Below are 21450 nucleotides of genomic sequence, written 5' to 3' on the forward strand. Positions count from 1 at the left end.
TCAACATTTACGCCAAAGAAAACAACTCAGAACCAGGCTGAGGATGTGCACACAGCGGGTCAGCCCACACAATCATGGACTTTGAGTCCCAAGCAGACCCAATGACAAGGCGCAATGTAAACCCCACCCCTTCAAAAAGGTGGCTTTTAGGCAACCCTTGAACAGGTAATGCTGTGGCCTTTGACAGACGGGCCACAGGCACATCCACCAAGGGAACTTTTTCCCAGAGTTTAACATGATCCTCTGGCATGGAGTACATATCAAACTTTTTAGACTTATCTGGTGTTTTCCACGCCTCCCCCCAGAAGACCATACATTCTTTTATTGGCATGGAATGTCACTGCACACTTACGATGCCTTTGTGCTGAACAGTGTCAACCTCAGCAAGTGTTGAGGCCTGGCAAACAGCCAAAATCAAATCCTCAACTCCAGGGAGACCTTCTGCTCCACGGGATGATTCTGTCTGAGCTTGCCTTAGGACACCTGCGTTACGGTTTGACAGGTGTACCGCCCCAGTCAAACGCCCCACCTGCCACTGTATTGCAGAGGTATCAATATCCTCCTTTTTGCCCTCAAGTATTCTCCTCAGAACGCTCCCTCCTCCTCACCTGAATCTAAGGCAAGGTGGGGTTGGCAAGGGGTGCCTAGTGGTTTGGACATCAGTGACCTTAAGAAAATGTTCCATGAAACAAATCATCTTTTGTACACCCTGTGCCGTGTGCTGCATAACCTGTAGTAAAAACAGGATCCCCTTGTGAGGGTGGAGGGGAGCTCACAGAGAGTTGTTAAGAGGGAAACAGTCTAAGGGAGGAACTACTAAGGTCATCCCTATGTCTGTTCAGAGCCTGTACAAGGTGAGCCATAGATCTACCCAGGTCCCCCTGGGTAGATTCCCCTGGTCTATCTGTTCACTAGTTAATTTAATACCACAAAACCTGCAGTAAAAGTAACATGGCAGAAGCCCCCTTCTCCTCAACAGCAGAATTACACCTTTCTGTAATTATTATAAAAATCACAGTGCAATAGTCAGGCGCTAAAAGGAGCAATGTAACCAGTGTACTTATCTGTTAGCTGCGGTTGTCACCGACTCACAAACTGAAGCTTTCTGGGATGCAGCAGGAGAGGAGCCTGCCTCTTAAAGTCATAGCATAGGTGCCTTGCTCCTCCGGACCCCACTACATCCCATGGTTGAGCTGTGTCACCGGGATGGAAAAGAAAGAAAGAAAGAAAGGAAGGCGCTTTCTTGCGTCATACTTACAGTGGGCATAGATTGGTAGTCACTGGGCGCAATAGTACTCCTGCCACGGTGTAAATTGATTTCAGGGAGCGGTCAAGCTTCCTGTCTGAAAGAAGTGGCTTCCAACACTGGGAGTACCATCTTTATTGAAAGATGCAACACTGAAAGGTCAACTGGGGGAGGGGGGGGGGGTCATAGTGTTTTGCCATCTGTAGAAAAAGGTATCTTCTATCAGGAAGCTGCCTGGCAACAGACAGAAATGTCAACCAAGACTTCCGGCGGGTGGCGCATCCAAGATGGCCACGTTTTAACAGAGCTCCGCTCACCCAGGCTACATCCAGCGAAATCCACCTGTAATCCACCCAGACACGGGCTGATAACTAAGCCCGGCCTCTTCACAAACACCAGGGGAACACCCCGATACTTATATTGTGGACCCCGGACCTGAAAAAGCCTGCTACCGCCGAAGTCTGGCCCGTGATCGGGCCCTCACGTGGGACGCCGCCGAACAGAGGGAGACGAGAGATCCCAACCTCCCCTCCTGCAGACGCCGGTCCCATCGGAGCCCCCTCCACACCACGCACATCTCACCTCCTCAACGCCGCGAAGCCCCGACAGGCAGACGAAGGGGACTGGAAGCGGCAATCGGCTGACCTAGCGGAGGTGACTAGAGTCGCGCGGGCGCAGACTGCCCCTGGACACCAGCTGACGGACGGCACGGGGGAAGCGGCATCCTCGGGACATCACGCCGGGCGGTCCCCGATAGCCCCAGCAGCCCTGACAACGCGCCTGGAGGAAACTGGAGACGGCTGAGGTCGCGCCCCACGCAGCATCCCCTGACCGGAGGCACAGATAGACACCGGGCTAAACGCCCTGAGGTAACAGCCACCGGGGAGACGGAACAGGGAGAACCGATCCCTCCCCACACACATCTATCCCCAGCCCCTATGCCCAAAGCCAGCCACACCTGAGTCCCGTGCACTAGAGGTGACGGAGAACCGGGGGGGGGGGGGGCTTGAAACTACATCTAAAAGCCATACCACCGGACAACCACACATACCCCCTATTCCCAACCCTTGTGCCCAAAGTCAGCCACATCGGAGTCCGTACCCTAGCGGGAACAGAGGACCGGGGGGGACCTGAAACCACACCTGAAGCCCATACCACCGGACAATCAGGAGGCTAACAGATCGTGCCCCACAGGGTGAATGCCCGTACCCCCAGCACTGCTGGAATACTGAAAACCTGCAGCTATTATCCCTATCTCCCCAGCTCTTGAACCTGGACTTGCTACTTGCTGCTTGATATATCACAACCCACCAACTAAAAGTGCTTGTAACACACTTAAACCTGCTCCTACTCCACACCAAACCATCCTGCCGTGGTCCCAACATAAGCTGCTTTGCAGGGGCACATCCATTGGATAAAATCCCCCCTATTACTACTGCCACTACTTCTTTGTGGCTCTGAACTATTTGATAGCTGCTGGGAACTTAATTATATGCTGTAAGACTGTTCTACATGATATACGTGCCCTGCTGATCACCCATCCCAGACACAAGCTTCTGCACGTACTCCATCAACCAAAGGGAGCCCTTTAATAACTGCATGTGGATCCTCTGGACCTATTGTTATTCCATCCTGCCCCTGACCTCATTTCCCCCCTTCTTCAATACCCTGGTGCTGCCCTAACCCGGATACCCCTGAAGGAACACAGCTGTTGGATGAACTATCCCTCATATATCTGAGACTTGACGCTATCTGGTAATGGGTGGAAACCCGCCCACATGCTACATAATTGTTTAAGGTCATAATATATGTGTATAACAGCCAAATTACTCTAATACTGCTTAGCACCGAATTTAATAGCATAACAAACTACCACAGGAGGCAGCAGTTTTGCCCAGCTCCTTACAGGTTAAAAACTCACTTTTATATATCTTTGCACCAAAGTACTGTATGTTTATTACATTTGTTGAGCATCTGCTGCCATCTTGTGGCGAAAACTGAAATTACCTCAGTTTATCAGATTCAATAGCATACACTCCATATCTTAAAAAATTACTGAGAAATTTGTCGCTCTCAATAATTTTTGAATATTACTACCCTGCAGAAGAGCCGGGAGTTAAATTTATCTACAGCCGTTTAGAGCAAAGTTTATAGGGTGCAAAGCACTTATCACTCTTTAATTACATACTACTGCATAGATACAATGTAGACTATAATCCTCAGTAGGGGGAAACGCTCACTTGCTTTAATATGATAATGTGATATTTGACTATCTTTACTTTTGACCTCCACTAGTGGGCCCGACTCCATTTCAATCTTCTGCTGTCCGATCCTAACTGTTTAAGAAACGGAGGAGAAAGGGTGACCTCAGAAAAGATACATTACTTGGTACAGTCAAATTATTGTTAATACAATCTTTACCTGCCACTTGCTCTGACCGTCGCCCAACTCTATACCCTGGACGAAACCTCAACCCTTACTCTCCCCATTTTCCCCACCCATATTTAACCTGGTTAATGGACAGATTCTTGTCCCCACCACGCTCACGCTCCACCTCAATATCTGACGAGCATAGAATGGGCCGCAATAGAACTACCAAACAGACACCCTTAACTCCTCATTCCTCACAATCCACCACGGATGTGAATCCCCCACCTGACGATGACTCCCCCTCAGATAGCCAGACAGGCTTCTCATCCACAGCTCAGGAAATATTGTCAGTCCTGATGCCACATATTGACAAAAAATTGGATGAATTCAAAGCCTCTTTCCAGACTACAGTCCGGGAAGTTGCACCTAATACCTCCCGTATTGCCGACCTTGAACAAAGAGTGAGTGACGCAGAAGACGCCATGACCAGTGCACAATCCTCCTCTGATGCCTCAACCATGATGATACAGGAACTCCAAGACAAAATAGAGGATTTAGAAAACAGAAATCGGAGGAATAACCTCCGATTCATAGGTATCCCAGAAAGTGTTAAACCAAATATGCTGTCAGATTATCTCACCTCCAAAGTGTTACTAGCCCTAGATGTATCGGACGCAGTTGACCTCCCACAGATAGAACGAGTACATAGAATCGGACCTGAGAAATCAGATCCCAACTCGCGCCCTAGACCAGTAATAGCAAGGTACCTTGATTTCAGAACAAAGGAATCAATTTTACGTGCTTACAAGAAAATGGAGCAACTTACAATTGATGGCATCCGTGTACTTATCTTTCAAGACTTCTCGGTGGCAGTAGCCCAAAAACGTAAGGCATTCTCCCCAATATGCAAATTTCTGGTAGACTCCCATAGGAGATTCGCCCTACTATATCCGGCCAAACTACGGGTGACGGACAATGGACGCACCTTATTATTCGATGACCCTGAAGCTGCAAGAGCACACTTTATGCCATCAATGGGTTCTCCTGGCCCACTAGTGAACACTTGAACCTACCCACAACACTAATGTTCTTATTGTCTCCCCCTATGATAGACGATAGATTTTGATTAATGATAAGTTTCTTACTGTTAAGTATACTGTTATTGTTGTATAGTTCACATCCGGTCGGTTCTGATACCCCAATCAGAACACACCGGGAAAGTTTGGATCGGAAAATACGGAAAATGTTGTCAAAGCTTCATATGTTATTTTCAAGTTATGTTCTTTTTATAATTCACACCAGAATTATATTGTTTCATCAGGCATGCTTAACCTATTTGATATGGGGTTTACCACTTATCAAGACACGGCCCCACACTCGCTGGGATGTGGGACCGTCTTGTATGTTTAATTTCTGCTCTAATATCTTTGCCAGGGCTGGAGTAGGATGACACCGCACATCCCCACTACCTTACCATACTCTTCCCCCCCACACTCTATTAATGTATTATCTTGGAATGTGTGCGGCCTAAACTCCCCAATCAAAAGGAGAAGAATAATATCTCACATAAAACACCACGACCCAGATATCACCCTACTACAAGAGACCCACTGGAAGGCCGGTGAGGACTCAACACTGAGAGCCCCATGGATTGCAGAGTGCATATCCGCCCCATATGTCACGAAATCAAGAGGAGTGGCCATACTTTTCTCAAAAAAATTGATTTATTCCATTACTGACTCAATTTTAGACCCTGAAGGCAGATTCTTACTATTAGATATCCGGATAGGAGACTCGACATACACCATCTTGAATATATACGCCCCCAACACCCAGACCCCAGATTTCCTCTGCCAAATATCCCAACTACTAGCACAACGACCAAATTCCCCGTTAATTATAGGAGGAGATTTCAATGTAGTCAAAGACCCCATATTGGACAAACTACCCCCCCCACGAACCACTTCTTCCAACATCTGGACAGCATTCAACACATTCTTGACCCAAACACATGTGACAGATGCATGGAGACTATTCCATCCCACGGACAAATCATACACATTCCACTCGGGAGTCCATCATTCATTCTCACGGATAGATTACATTCTAATAGCGGACCACCTTATCTCTTCTGTTACCTCAGCCAACATAGGAGACATCCTAATCTCAGATCACGCCCCCATAAATATATCCCTCAACATATCCACTACAAACACGCTACATAGATCTTGGAGATTTCCCTCTTATCTATTTCACTCAGAAAACTTTCGCCAATATCTAAAACACCACTGGTTGGATTATGTAGACACCAACATAGAACATTGGGACACACCAGTACTATTCTGGGAAGCCGCAAAAACAGTAATGAGGGGACACATAATAGCATATGTAGCCAAACGAAATAAAGCATCCAGAACACAATACGACTCCCTCCATACCAATATGAACTCTTGTCTCAACGCTTATATCTCCAACCCCACTGATGACAATCACATAGCTTACCAGCAGGCGAAACACCTTCTCGAAGACTTCCTACTTTCACAAGCTCAAAGACACCTTGACTACACAAAGAACAGATATTATAGATGGGGGAACCGCACGGGGCGTTTATTAGCCAATCTAACTAAACCCTTCCACCGCAGAAGCCACATCACATCCATAAAACGAACCAGTGACTCCCCACCTCTGACAAAGACACACGACATAGTTAACGCGTTCCAGGATTTTTACACTACACTTTACAAGGCGGACACCCCAGATTATACACAAATGGACCAATTGATAAGAGACTCTAGACTTCCATCCCTCACCCAATCCCAAATAGAAATGCTTGATAAAGACATCACAGCTGAGGAGGTGACTCAAGCTATTTCGTCCCTCCAAACAAATAAATCCCCGGGGCCGGACGGACTTTCCGGGGAATATTACAAAATACTGCAACCGGATATCATCCCGGCACTGTTAGAACTATTCCAGACTATTCACAAGTCCCGACCCTCTTACCCCACATTTAATGCGGCATACACGACCTTAATCCCCAAACCCGGACGTGACCCCATGAAGCTTGACTCATACCGCCCCATCACCCTCTTGAACGTAGATTTCAAGCTCTTATCTAAAATAATGGCAACCAGGATACAGTCCTTCTTCTCGGAAATCATCTCACCTACCCAAATGGGATTTGTCGCGGGTCGACAATCCGTCAAAGGTATCCGTACGGCTATCGCCTCGGTAATTGCCTCCAATCTCCACCCCAATGCCCCACATATGTTACTGAGCTTAGATGCCCATAAAGCATTCGACACTGTTTCATGGCCCTTTTTATTCCTAACACTGTCAGCCTACTCCTTTGGACCCCATTTCATAAACTTGGTTAAATTTTTCTATGACACCCCTAGCACTTCCCTACTCATTAACGGAACTAAAAGTACACCTATCCAGATGCACAGGGGGACTAGGCAGGGGTGCCCCCTCTCCCCGATTCTATTTAACCTCTCCCTAGACCCCATCCTCAGACTAATTGACTCCTGGCCCACCCTACAAGGTATACATGTAGGCAATATGGAAATTAAAACAACTGCGTTCGCGGACGATGTCTTAATTTATATAGCAAACCCCAAAACTTCTTTACGCCCACTCTTAGACCTACTACATAGTTCAGGCCGGTTATCCGGCTTCCAGATTAATTTGGAAAAGTCAGAAATCCTATATTTAAAGCAGGGGTTCACGCGCCCCAAGTGGGCCTCACAGCTACCCATGAGATGGGCTAAGGGCCGCCTGACTTATTTAGGCATAACCCTGCCCAAAAACATACAAAACCTATACACCTATAACATAAGCAAAACTATTAAAAATCTCGCCAGAGACCTGGGTGGAATGAGTCACCTCCAGCTGTCCTACTTGGGAAGGGCGAACCTCCTGCGAATGATATACTTCCCTAAAATCCTATATCAAATTCAGGTTTTGCCCCTTCTTCTTACTAAATCCGATACCCTCGCTATCACAAAGCTGTTCCGAACTTTTATTTGGAACAAGGGGAGGGCAAGGATTGGAATGATAAAACTAACTCAACCTAAATGGAACGGCGGTATTAATTTCCCAGATATAACGGTATACAATCAGGCGGCGGTATTTAGATACCTCAAAGACTGGTTACTTATGAACCATACCTATGCCAACACCACTCTAGAACAAAATTTCTTACCCCATATATCCCTAACTGCCTTCCTACATCTAGAAGACAGAGACATCCCTCCAGAAATACAAACTAATCCCCTCCTAATGTCGGTCCGCAAATTATGGTTAACCCTACGCCACACTTTTAAATTAAGCCCTAATCACTCCATACATCTGCCTTTCATACAAAACCCCCAATTCCACGATGGTAATGCCCCACCCTTTTTCACGAGCTGGAAAAATGCAGGAATTCGGAGAGTAGGGCAACTAATAGACACATACACTCATAAACCACTCACTTTCATGGAAGCCTCGAGAGATTACCCAATCATAACCACCCTCAACTTAAATTTTATTCAAGCCCAATCATACGTAGACAGGGTCTCAAAACTTATTCCGGAAAAAGACTGGAACAATGACCTTGACAACGTACTCTTGGCCCCCCCTCTACCTAAAAAAGCGATCTCTACCTATTACAAGTTCCTCCGAAAGCCTATGGATTACACATCACAACGCACAGGCCTTAATCAATGGCTAGAGCACTTCCCCACCCTAACAACAGACACTTTGTTAAAAACCCTACAAACCTCAATCACGATATTCCCAATGGCCAAATTCTCGGAAATGTACCTAAACATATTCCATAGATCATATATTTCTCCCTCACGAGGATACCAAATGCAAATCCTAGATTCTCCGAGATGCCCCAAATGTAATAACTCTCAAGCAGACCTATACCACTGCTTATGGGCCTGCCCGTTAGTTAAGAAATTCTGGACAGAGGTCCGCGACTATGCCAACGAACACTTGGTTAATTACACCCCACTCACCCCGGAATGGGCCATTTTTGGCATCCTACCTGAGGAAACTAGAGCCCCTAAACCCATCAAAAAACTAATGCTGGCAATCTCATCGGCAGCCCGCAAAACGATCCTTCAAGTATGGATCCAAACCTCCCCTCCAGCCCTGGCAATGTTTAAAGATAAATTGTTTTTTATTTTTCACATGGATTGGTTGGAGGCTTCCCTCCAAAAAGATTCACGTACCAAACTGTTTTTTGCCACATGGAACAGTTATATGGAAACCTTACCCGTATCAACTAAACAAACCCTTCGCCAATGTTTCCAGAATACCCGCTGGTACGAGGAAAGTATGTTACTCAACGATCCTCCGCTAATCCTAGAATAAAAGATTCCCCTCTTTTGTTAGGATGGACATCCTGTATACATATGATAATAACATGGCAATATATGTCTAAAATGTAACTCAACCCTACCTCATGTACTTGAACATTTTGTACCTGTATCAAATGCCTGAATGCTCAACAAAATATTTTGTTATGAATGATGCTTTGACTTAATAAAAAAGTTGTTAAAAAAAAAAGAAATGTCAACCAATTCAGATGAGTCCGGAAATACTGCTGCAGACTTCTGCTTTTTTTTTTTTTTTTTTTTAACCAAAAATAGGTTTTGGAGGACCCTGGTCTCCACCCTCAATATGTAACACCTGGCAAACTGAAATAAACACGTCAATTCCCTGTGGAACTGAGTCTGAGTATCTTCCAAGATCAATTCCTCATCAGAGGTCTGAGTAAACTCACCCTCCTCCAGAGGGGAGGAATCTTCTCTTAGACATGAGGCAGTGTTGAAGACAAAACATTAGATAAACCTGCTACTGACCAAACCAATGACCGGGCCCAGGCTGGTTCTGTGCCAGAGCATGTAGACAGCCTAGAAGACTCTGTCCTTTTTCAAAGCCTGGAGCTCTGAGACTGGTCATAAAACTATAGTCAGCTGAGACGCCCATGCAGGGGAGCCCCGACTATTAGGAATACATGTCCCACAGAACAGGGGGTTTTGGGACCAGAGAGTAAACTTTGCAGCACTTTGTACAAGCATCTGCCTTCTGGGGTACGTAAGAACCCTTCCCAGTAATGGTGGAAAAAACAGACATTCAGAAAAGGGAGAGACAGAGGTGTACCAGCAGTACCAGAAAATGATAGGCACAGCAGTATACAGATACACGTGCACTACTCTCCTGAGCAGATACAACATCGAGGTACTCATGACCCCGGTGTAGTTTGCAGCATTATAGGTACAGATGCACATGTACTACTCCCCTAACAAGCTATACACCAATGTACTCATGACCTCCGGTGTAGCTTGCAGTTTACAGACAGATATACATGCACTACTTCCCTAACAAGGTATAGACCTTTGTACTGAACACCGGGTGTATCTTTCAACGTTACAGGTACAGATACACATGCACTCCTCTCCTGACAAGCTATACACCACTGTACTCTGACCCCCGGAGTAGCTTGCAGAGTTATAAGTGCAGCTACACCTGCACTCCTCTCCTGACAAGCTATACACCCCTGTACTCGTGAAGCACAGTGTAGCTTTGTCAGGTGGCGACTTGGCAGCTGCTGTCTTCCCGCTGCTTCCCCGAGCTCCGGTGGTAGGACCAGAGTCTCAGGGACCGAGGCAGGTGGTGGCCATCTTCTTCCGGTAGCACGTCCTGCTGCTCGGAAGCATCGGTAGCATTGCTAAGCAATGCCCCAAGCTTCCGCAATCACAGGCAGCCGGGTGTGCAGGCACTAGATAGGGGCTGATGTCACACTAGCGGGGCGGGCTTTTTGAATAAAAGTCTGGCTCCTGCAGTTAGCAGGCGCCTGTTATAGCTCTCAGCAGCATCTTGACACTTGGCATCCCTGTTCCAGCGTGTTCCCGGTACCAGCTTGGAGTTGTGTCCAGCTTCTTTGTTTCCAGCCTCAGTGTCTCCCTGGCTGTGTCTGCTGCCTCATCTTCCACATAAGTCAGGGGACATTACCCTGCACGTTTTGTCTTTTATTTCTATTTATTACATCCTCTGCATTGCTGCGGTTACCAGGAGATTTAGCTTCTCCCTAGGGTTAGGGGTAGTCTGTCCATGTGCTGGTAAATAGGTATTTCTTTCCACCTGTGCATTGTTGCACTTTCAGCTTTTGGGTTTAGTATTTACTCCCAGCTTTTGGGTTTAGTATTTACTCCCAGGTAACAGCCGTGGGTCCTATCCTCATGTGTAGGAAGACTGAGTGTGCCAGTATCACCTCCCTATCTTGCAGCATCTCAAACTCCTGTGAGCAGCCTTGTCCTACCTAAGACCTGGCGGCACTGGCCGGGCCAGACCTAATTCGGCCCCATAAATGTGGCTGTTGTAGGTGAAGCTTTAGGGCAGGCATGTCCAACCTTGGCCCTCCAGATGTTGTGAAACTACACATCCCAGCATGCTTTGCAATAGTTTTAGCATTCTCTAATAGCAAAAGTGTCGCAAAGCATGCTGGGATGTGTAGTTTCAAAACATCTGGAGGGCCAACGTTGGACATGCCTGCTTTAGGGCTGTTGCAACCAGGTCTGTACACTTGGTCTTCCCTAACAAGCTTGAAGAGTTAGAAGTACAGATACACGTGCACTACTCTCCTGACAAGCTATACCCCACTGTACTCACGACCCTAGGTATAGCATTCAGTGTACAGACAGATACATGTGCACTACTCTCCTGACAAGCAGCAATCACAGGAAAGGAACCCAAAAGAACTCAAATTGTAGGTGGCTGACAGCGGGTCTGATGCAATGCGCATCGCACCAAACCCTCCAAGCTGCCCCTGCTGCATAATTACCATCACTGATTGCTTCTGTGCTGAGCCAGCTTGACTGGGATTGCATGCAATCCTGTTGAAGAGAAGGTCCCTTTCATTAAGACAAATAGTCGTTTAGACTTTCCAACTGTAACAGCTCTTACCACGGAAATCCTTAGTGCTCGCACTTAATTCAGTTTAATTAATTTTTATTTTTTTGGGTTGGGACAAAAAGAAGGTAGGACTATTTCTTGGTTCATATGAAAATCTTAAACTACTTTCCTGAAAAACTGAAGGTTTGTTCGCAACACCTCATTTTTCGAAAAAAAATGTAGAGTTGCTCAACTCAGTGCTTGAAGTTCAGACACTCTCCTCGAAGAAGTAATGGCGACTAAGAAGACAGCTTTCCACGTCAAAATTTTTTAAAGAAACATCTTGCAAATGGAGAATTTGTTAATACATTTAAACTAAATCCCATGGTGCTATAGGTGAATTAAATGCTGGTCTTATCTTTTACGCCTGAACAAATCTCCTGACATATATGTTTTCTGCAGTATTTTTAATCAAATTAGCCCCCAATGCTGAAATTTGTACTTTCAAGGAACTTGCGGATCGCTTCTTACCCGAACTCATTTGCAAGAAATCTAATATTGTCAGATTCTCTTCTGGATTTCTTTTAGCATTTTTACACCCAAATAGAATACATTTCCATATTTTATAAAAAGCACTACAGTTAGAAGATTTTCTGGCTTGTTTAAGTAATGGTGATATTGGAGAAACCAAATTGTTTCAGGGTTTTGGTTCAGTAGCCACGCAGTCAGGCTCCATGATTTGGGCTGAAGCTAATAGACATGACCTTGAATGAAAATGTCAGGAGCTGCTGGTAATTTCAAGGTCCTCTATATTGACATTTGCAGGACTTTTGGGAACCAAGCCCATCGCGGCCAATACGGTAGGATCTCTATCACAGTTACATCTTCCTTTTGAATTTTCCTCAAAAGTTTTGGAATTATGGGAAAGGGAGGGAATACATATGCTAGGGACATATTCCATGTCATCGTGAGTGCATCGATTTGTGTCACTTGAGGATTCCGGTACAGAGAAAATAAAAATCAGTACTTTCTTGTTGTGAACTGTGGCCATTAAATCCCGTTTGACGTGCCCCACTTCTTTACAATTATAGTAAATATATCCTGTTGTTCAGCTGCCACTCTCCGGGAAAGTCTATTTGGTTTAACATCTTATATCTGTTCTCGACAGGACAATTTTCTGAGTAAGTTTTTTGCTGTCTGTTCCACTGTGTCAAGAAACATCTCTGTAGATTTTTCCTGTGCAGCCTTGACCATGGGACTGTATCCTAGTGTTCACTCTAGGATTTTTTTTATATTGCACAGTGCTGACCACCGAGCAGGTCACTTATTAACAAACAAAACAAAAAACATTAAAAAAAAAAAAAATTAAACACTGCACTTGGATTACGCCCAATAAACATGGTCATACTCAGCTATGCCCATTACATATTGACAATTACACATTATACCACACACCATAATGCCCATTACACATGATGGCACAAACTGAAAGTTCTCAGCGGTATGTCAGCGCAGTGGGGGCAGTGTAAGGGCGCACAGTGCCACACACAAAAAGAGCAGGGTACATTTTGAGGTATTAAAAATGGGCAGGGCGCAGCACCCTGCAAAAGAAGCTTAGAGGGAACACTATAACATAACTAAGTTCTCACTGAAGTCAATTTTACCACTATGTTTTCTGTGTCCAGCTGTACTAACTACTTTGTCTCGCTAACAAGATATCGTTCAGGTAAGGCCAGACTAAAAATCCTTTTTGTCTTAATCTTGCTATGACAATTACCAGAATTTTTGTGAAAGTGCTTGGAGTGGTGGCTAAGTAATGGTGGGAAAGGTAATGCTGTGAACTGATCGCTTTCCTGACATGTGAAACCTGAGAAATTTCTGGTGTCCATGGAAATAGGAATGTGGAGATATACATCTCTGAGGTCTATGGATGTTCTTCTGCACAGATCCCGGAGGATTGATTTTATCGACTACATTTTGAATGTCCTCACTCGGACAAACCTGTTGAGACGTCTTAAATCTAGAATCGTCCGATGAACTACTGATACCTTTTTCACTATGAAGATTCTTGAGTACCAACCTAGGCCTTTTTGAGAAGCAGGAACTTCTACCACTACATTCTGATCTAACATGGTCTGTAGACTAGGGGTGAGATTTAATAGGATGAGAGATTCAGAAAGTGAGAGATTTGGGGAGAAATCTCCAGTTTTTTTTAAAGCTGCAATCATTTACACTGCAAAACCAGTTTGATGATTGACGCTTTAAAAAAACTGGAGATTTCTCACCAAATCTCTCACTTTCTGAATCTCTCCCTAGATGTCAAGGCCTGTCGCTCCAACCTGGACAACTTAGAAAAAAATGTATTCTGTTCATTCATAAATTCCAGTTTGTTACCGGTGTTTATAGCTTCCAACCAAATTTTCTTGAATTTCCTTACAAAAATTCCACAGATAACTGAATATTCTGCACCATCTTCAACAGATCTGCTCTGTTTACACCATCCAGCATATCTGCTTCTAATGCCTGGTACACACCAGAACAATTGAGATCGGGAGCAGATTGTAAGATGATCGCACGATCGGTACCCTGTGAAGGGGTCATTTACAGATCCTACCTGCAGCAGGTAGGCTCTGAAAAACGGCCAGCGGGGCCTCGCATCGGATCAGAAATGGCCCAAAACGAGCCTAATGCTGCTTTCCCACTGCCTACACGGGTAATGACCCGTTTTTTTAAACGGGTCTTTAAACGGGTAAGAGCCATAAAGACTCTTTCCCACTGCAGCTTTTAAACCGTTTAAAAGCTGTTTTTGTCACATTCACACTTACCCGTTTAAGCAGTGTAAAGATAGGGGGGGGGGGGGGGGAATTAAAAAAAAAAAAAAACGGCGTGGGGTCCCCCCCACTGCCGTAACCAGCACCAGGCTGAAAGAGCCGGGGCTGGTAATAAAAAATCAGGAAACCCGACAAATAGGGGTTCCCTGATTTTTTACAACCAGCCCCAGGCTCCAGGTCCGGGGCTGGTTCCCAAAATACGGGGGACAAAATGACTAGGGGTCCCCCGTATTTTAAGAACCAGCCCCAGGCACAACCAGCCAGCAGGGTAATGCCACAGCCGGGGGACACTTATTATATAAGTTCCCGCGGCCAAAGCATTAACCCTACCGACCAGTCAGCCTGGCCAGGGGCCCTGGGGGAGTGGGGACCCCCCCAATAAAGGGGTCCCCCCCTCCAGGACTTACCTGACCAGGCTGAAGCCTGGTGCTGTCCTCGATGCCCCTGGGCGGTGGGCATCGAGCTGATGGTATGGTGTAAAAAATAGAATAAAAACCATTGTCTTTTACTGGTGAACTATGAGTCCCAGCAAGCCTCCCCCGCAAGCTGGGACTTGGAGAACCACAAGTCCCAGCCTGCGGGGCATTAAAGGGCCCGCTGGGTCTTGTAGTTCCACAGTAAAAGAAAGAGTTAAATAAACACACTGACACACGTGAAAAATAAAAGTTTAATACATACATAACACATACATACTGATACTTACCTATCTTGAGCCCGTAGGTAGCCCTGGTCCTGATGTCCTGGTCCGTGTCGGCGTCTGTATCCATGTCGGCATCCCTGTCGGCGACGGCGTCGGCGGTCCGGAGTCCGAAGAAATCCATTTGGGAAGCTGTGGAAGGAAACCATACTCACCTGTCCCAGCGCGACGTAGTCCAGGTAAGGTCTTTGCAAAAAAAACAAACCGAACACCCGAACCAAGCGGACAGCTGAGACGCACGGTGTTTGTTTACATCGTGCGGCTCCGCCTCCCGAATGCCGCTATTGGCCGCCTTGCGGCCTAGCGGCCAATCAGGAGCCGCAAGGCGGCCAATAGCGGCATTCGGGGGTGGAGCCGCACGATGTAAACACACCGTGCGTCTCTCAGCTGTCCGCTTGGATTCGGGTGTCGGTTTGTTTGTTTTGCAAAGACCTTACCTGGACTACGTCGCGCTGGGACAGGTGAGTATGGTTTCCTTCCACAGCTTCCCAAATGGATTTCTTCGGACTCCGGACCGCTGACGCCGTCGCCGACAGGGATGCCGACATGGATACAGACGCCGACACGGACCAGGACATCAGGACCAGGGCTACCTACGGGCTCAAGATAGGTAAGTATCAGTATGTATGTGTTATGTATGTATTAAACTTTTATTTTTCACGTGTCAGTGTGTTTATTTAACTCTTTCTTTTACTGTGGAACTACAAGACCCAGCGGGCCCTTTAATGCCCCGCAGGCTGGGACTTGTGGTTCTCCAAGTCCCAGCTTGCGGGGGAGGCTTGCTGGGACTCATAGTTCACCAGTAAAAGACAATGGTTTTTATTCTATTTTTTACACCATACCATCAGCTCGATGCCCACCGCCCAGGGGCATCGAGGACAGCACCAGGCTTCAGCCTGGTCAGGTAAGTCCTGGAGGGGGGGACCCCTTTATTGGGGGGGTCCCCACTCCCCCAGGGCCCCTGGCCAGGCTGACTGGTCGGTAGGGTTAATGCTTTGGCCGCAGGAACTTATATAATAAGTGTCCCCCGGCTGTGGCATTACCCTGCTGGCTGGTTGTGCCTGGGGCTGGTTCTTAAAATACGGGGGACCCCTAGTCATTTTGTCCCCCGTATTTTGGGAACCAGCCCCGGACCTGGAGCCTGGGGATGGTTATAAAAAATCAGGGAACCCCTATTTGTCGGGTTTCCTGATTTTTTTAATACCAGCCCCGGCTCCTTCAGCCTGGTGCTGGTTACGGCAGTGGGGGGGGACCCCATGCCGGTTTTTTTTTTAACGGGTAAAGGGCTACCCCTTTCCCACTGCCGAAAAAACGGCTCCTACACGTTAAAAACACTGCTTTTTACACGGGTAACAAAAACCGGTATTTGTTACCCGTGTAAAGCAACCTGGAGCTTTCCCACTGCAGCTCTAGCCGTTTAAAAAGGCTAAAAAAACGGCATTTACACGTGTAAAGCCTGCAGTGGGAAAGGGGTATAATTTACATACAATCGGTTGCGACTGTATCTAAATTGGGTGTTTTGAGGCCAAGTCGTTCTGGTGTGTAACCTTCATACGTCATAGAACCAACCTCTGAGGACTCTCAAAGTCACCGCCATAGCTGCTGCAGGCTTTAAAGCTGCTCCTTTTATTTCAATACGCCTCTCTAAAGAGTCCTTGAATATATTTACATCTTCTAGAGGCAACTTGGATTTTTTAGAAATTCTTGAAATGGCTGGAACCACCTTAGATGGTTCTTCCCACCTTAACACATCCTCCTGATGGAAAGGATACATCTTACTGCCGCTTAGCGCGACCAAAATCATCTTATCTGGATGTTTCCATTTATCCATAACTAAATCTTTAAGGGCTTGAGACAGGAAAAAACGTTCCGCTTCTTTCTTTCCTCCTTTAATAGCAGCTCCCGCAACTTCAATTCCTCCTGAGATCCTCCAATATTCAAAGACTTCTGAATAAGCTCTAATGGTGCTTAGGGCGATATTGCACACAGTCCTTTGATTTGGACACCGCATCTGTGTGATAAATTGAAGGATTGGATGGACGTTGAATGTCGCTTCGATAGTTATGTGCTGCACAGAATATTTATTATTATTAATTGCATGAGCAGTCACATTTGGGTTTTAACCATATGCGATCATTTGCAATGTGATCAGCGGGTGGCAGGTGCGCTGACGGCGATTTCGGGGAGTGGGAATGCTGCCCTTTTTCTTTTAGCAGACATTTTATTGAAGTCCTCCGGCGTGTCAAATGTATCAGCCAGAACGATTTCCAACATACTGATAAAATGAGACATTTATGAAGGAGGCAGCTGCTGCTGTGACACAAGACATGCCTCACATCCACTCCCAACATGCTCGTCCAGTAACACGACAGAGATCCCAACACTGGGCTGTGCGCAGCTTCTTAGGTTTAGCTTTCAATCACACTTTATCCTTATTATCTCCGATCTGACAATAGATTCTAACAAACTGTTCCTACATAAATCCAGCAGATAAGTAAAAACAAATAGGACTGGTGGTGGCTTTCCCCCAACTTCTCTTTATCCATTTTAACAGCAGGCACTTTAATATCCAAATTCAAAGAGAAAAAGCTCCTTGTTGCTGGCAATAGTACATGGGAAAACAGAGGCCCCACACGCGGAGGTCTGCCGCACAGCAGCCTGCAGTTTCATCAGCCTCCTTTAATCCTGCTCCCGGCGTCTTGAAAGCGGATGTCATCAGCAGGCACGGCACATAACCAGGAAGTAGGCCGCGCCTGCTGATGACATCCATCTCCTTTCACTGTGGATTAACCCGGGCTTCGGCGCTATGGCTGCCGACATCTGCCGCTGACCGCGCAGAGGATACCGCTGCCTCAAGCCACCCAAAATGGGTAACTGCTTGTAGATGACAAGCTCCCAGTGCTCTGAGGGACGGCTGCCACCTTCCACTTCCCGCAGGGACAACTGTAGCGGCGGCTGGGAGGATCGGGGCTACTAATGGTAAGCCACCATATTCTGTCTACTATCCAGGAAAACAAAGACACGTAGGCCAGAAGGGGCATTACCTTTCCAGGGCCAGTCCTTTCCTGTCTGCTAACCAATAGGGCAATACCGAGAGGGGGATATGGCCATGGGGAGGTAGAGGGAAAACTTTATTACATTCTGCAATAGATTGAGTTCGTCTAGTCATCATTAATCAGCCTGTTACACCAGAAATAAAAGCATACCTTTAAGGTCTGCCACTAGGAATTTTGGGGCCCGGGACTGATTTCTAGTCTGGGCCCCTCCGCCCGCCCCCCCCCCCCCCCCCCCTCCCCATCTCCCTTCATTTACTGCCTAACTCTGCTGCAGTTCCCAAAGAACAGGCTTCTTCAATGCAGGACACCGGCAGCCAATTAAAATGCAGCATCGGCTGGTGAGCCAATCAGAGCTCGTGTACTGGCAGACGCTCTGATTGGCTAAAGGTACACAAGCACTGATTGGCTCAAAAGCCGGTGCAGCATTTTAATTACCCGCTGACGTCCTGCATTGAAGAAGCAGGCAGCACAGCGGATGTAGTCGGCGAAGCTGCGGGCATTGTGTGTGGGGCATCATATGTATAAGCAGGAGAACTGCTGGCATTATGGTCTGTGTAATAGAAATTATGCTCTGTGGCATAATGGGCATCAGTGTGGGGCATAATGGTGTGTGGATTAATGTGTAGTGAGCATCATGCATAATGAGTATTACGGTGTGTGTCACAATGTGTAATGGGCATTACGGATAAACAGTGTATATTTCATTAAGTAGCCTGTCATTGTTTGGCTTGATCTGTGAGGCGTACTAGGTCACTGTGTGGGCCTTCATGTTTATATATCACTGTGCAGGCTTCAGCCAACTTAAGCGTGTGAGGACAACGACCATTCCTGCGGTACCCAATGTCTGGTCATGCAGGTTGAAAAGTGAGGTGTCAGGTAATTGTTTTCCTTCTAGTTCACACTCTTTATAATTAGGCCACACCCCTTATAATTAGGCCACATCCCTTTTTGGGGGCGCTTGCAATTTATTCAATATCAAATTATATATCGGGGAGCCGCATATTTTACTGTTCGCACTGGAACCCAAATTGGCTGATGCTGACTATTGGGGTATGTGTGTGGAGCGGTTATGTGCCGAGTATGGGCGGCTGTGCCAACTATCTATGAGGGGGGCTGTGATTCTATGGGGCTGTGCCAACTATCTATGAGGGGAGCTGTGATTCTATGGGGCTGTCCAAATACGGCGTAGAGTTCAGTGGCCCTCGGGCTTCACTGGATTTTTATAGGTGGCCCACGCTGTCTTATAGGTTGAAGACCCCTGCTGTATACTGTACGTAATGACGAAGCAGCGTCGTTCTCACTGGAAGGTCACAGACCATGATAGAACACGGATGTCTGCATTGAAGACCAGTGATGGACTTGTATTCTACATAGTAATTCTATGTCCAGAACTCACCCTCCCAGTCATAGAAAGACACAACAGCTGCAGTATTATTGCTTAGCATGGCGACCGACAGCACCCTGCCTCCTCCACTCCGTCGGCTCTCAAAATACATCTCCAGGAGCTCCGCGGAGACCTGGCGGCCCACATTCTCCACCAGAACCTCAGTACAAGCTCTGACCCGCTGCAGACATAGGAGAGCCCGATGCAATCTCCGGCCTCGGACACACTGGGCCAAACGCTCAAACTCTGAAAGTGAGAAATAAGAGGTCAGTCAGCGGAATCATCAGGGGTGACTTACTGGTCAGTGACTAAATACTGCTCACCCTCAGTGCTCAGGGGATTCGGGAAGGCAACCAGCGCTGTGCATCGGTCCATAGATCGTGTCGTGGTGAACTCCTCCCGTCCACTTACATTCTCCACATACAGCTCCAGCAAAGGGTCATCTGTCTCAGGGTCTAGGCCACACAGAGCCACCTTACCAGGGTCCCAAGGTGGTGCACGCCTCACATGTATGGTCACCTGCTGCACTACATGTTCCTCCTTAGACAGCACATTCTCTGCATCTGGAGAGTAGGACACACATGTTACACACACACACACACACACACACACACACACACACACACACCTGACCATAATACGTAGGACACTACACCCCAACATGACCTGACCACTGGCCACTTACCACAGGCATTATTACACCATATATACACCTGTACGGCCACTTACCACAGGCATTATTACACCATATATACACCTGTACGGCCACTTACCACAGGCATTATTACACCATATATACACCTGTACGGCCACCTACCACAGGCATTATTACACCATATATACACCTGTACGGCCACCTACCACAGGCATTATTACACCATATATACACCTGTACGGCCACCTACCACAGGCATTATTACACCATATATACACCTGTACAGCCACTTACCACAGGCATTATGGTACTCTTTACCTAGCACGGCGCCCATCGCGACCATCGCATGCACTAAAAAACGGGTGCGATGCGATGCCCGCGATGCCCGCGATTTCCCATAGGGACCAATGTTAAAAATCAGATTGGTCGCGATTTTTACATAGGAATCAATGTTAAATGGGCCACAGAGCCCTAATAGTCCCCCTGAAGTGTGAAATGGCCCCCACAATTTTTAACGCCACCCCACGATCAACGTGAACCCGAAGCGTGGCGAGCGCAGCGAGCCCGCGAGGGGCGGCGGTACGCGTCCTCCGACCTTTTCATACCCCCACTATCCACGTCGGCGTGGAGTTGAGAATAGAATAGTGTGGCGAGCGCAGCGAGCCACCGAGCCCGAAGCGTGGCGAGCGGACGCGGATACCTTCACAGGTAAACGCGTCCCCTCGCGGGCTTCACAGGTGTCCGCGTCGCCACGGACACCTGTGAAGCCCGTGAGGGGACGCGTATAACTGTGAAGGTATCCGCGTCCGCTCGCCACGCTTCGGGCTCGGTGGCTCGCTGCGCTCGCCACACTATTCTATTCTCAACTCCACGCCGACGTGGATAGTGGGAAAATCGCGGGCATCGCGTCGCACCCGTTTTTGATTTACCCGCGATGCCCGCGATTTTTTACCCCCGACGCCCGCGATTGTAAACGCGGGCGCCGTGCTAGGTAAAGAGTACCGGCATTATTACACCATATATACACCTGTACGGCCACCTACCACAGGCATTATTACACCATATATACACCTGTACAGCCACCTACCACAGGCATTATTACACCATATATACACCTGTACGGCCACCTACCACAGGCATTATTACACCATATATACACCTGTACAGCCACTTACCACAGGCATTATTACACCATATATACACATGTACAGCCACTTACCACAGGCATTATTACACCATATATACACCTGTACAGCCACTTACCACAGGCATTATTACACCATATATACACCTGTACAGCCACTTACCACAGGTATTATTACAC

General features: G+C 47.1%; 1 protein-coding gene across 1 annotated transcript in view; it reads right to left on the reverse strand.

The window, feature by feature from the left end:
• The window catches only part of PARP10 (poly(ADP-ribose) polymerase family member 10), a 169879-nt gene that overhangs the window by 137278 nt on the left and 11151 nt on the right, over positions 1-21450 (reverse strand). The window contains exons 3-4 of the mRNA XM_083145065.1: positions 19795-20034; positions 19484-19717 (exon numbers count right to left, since the gene is read on the reverse strand). Of these exons, the coding sequence (XP_083001191.1) occupies positions 19484-19717; positions 19795-20034 (474 nt within the window). The remainder of the gene's footprint in view (positions 1-19483; positions 19718-19794; positions 20035-21450) is intronic.

This window comes from Crinia signifera, chromosome 5 (genome assembly GCF_055691185.1).
Source record: "Crinia signifera chromosome 5, ASM5569118v1, whole genome shotgun sequence".
In the NCBI taxonomy this organism is placed as follows: Eukaryota; Metazoa; Chordata; class Amphibia; order Anura; family Myobatrachidae; genus Crinia; species Crinia signifera.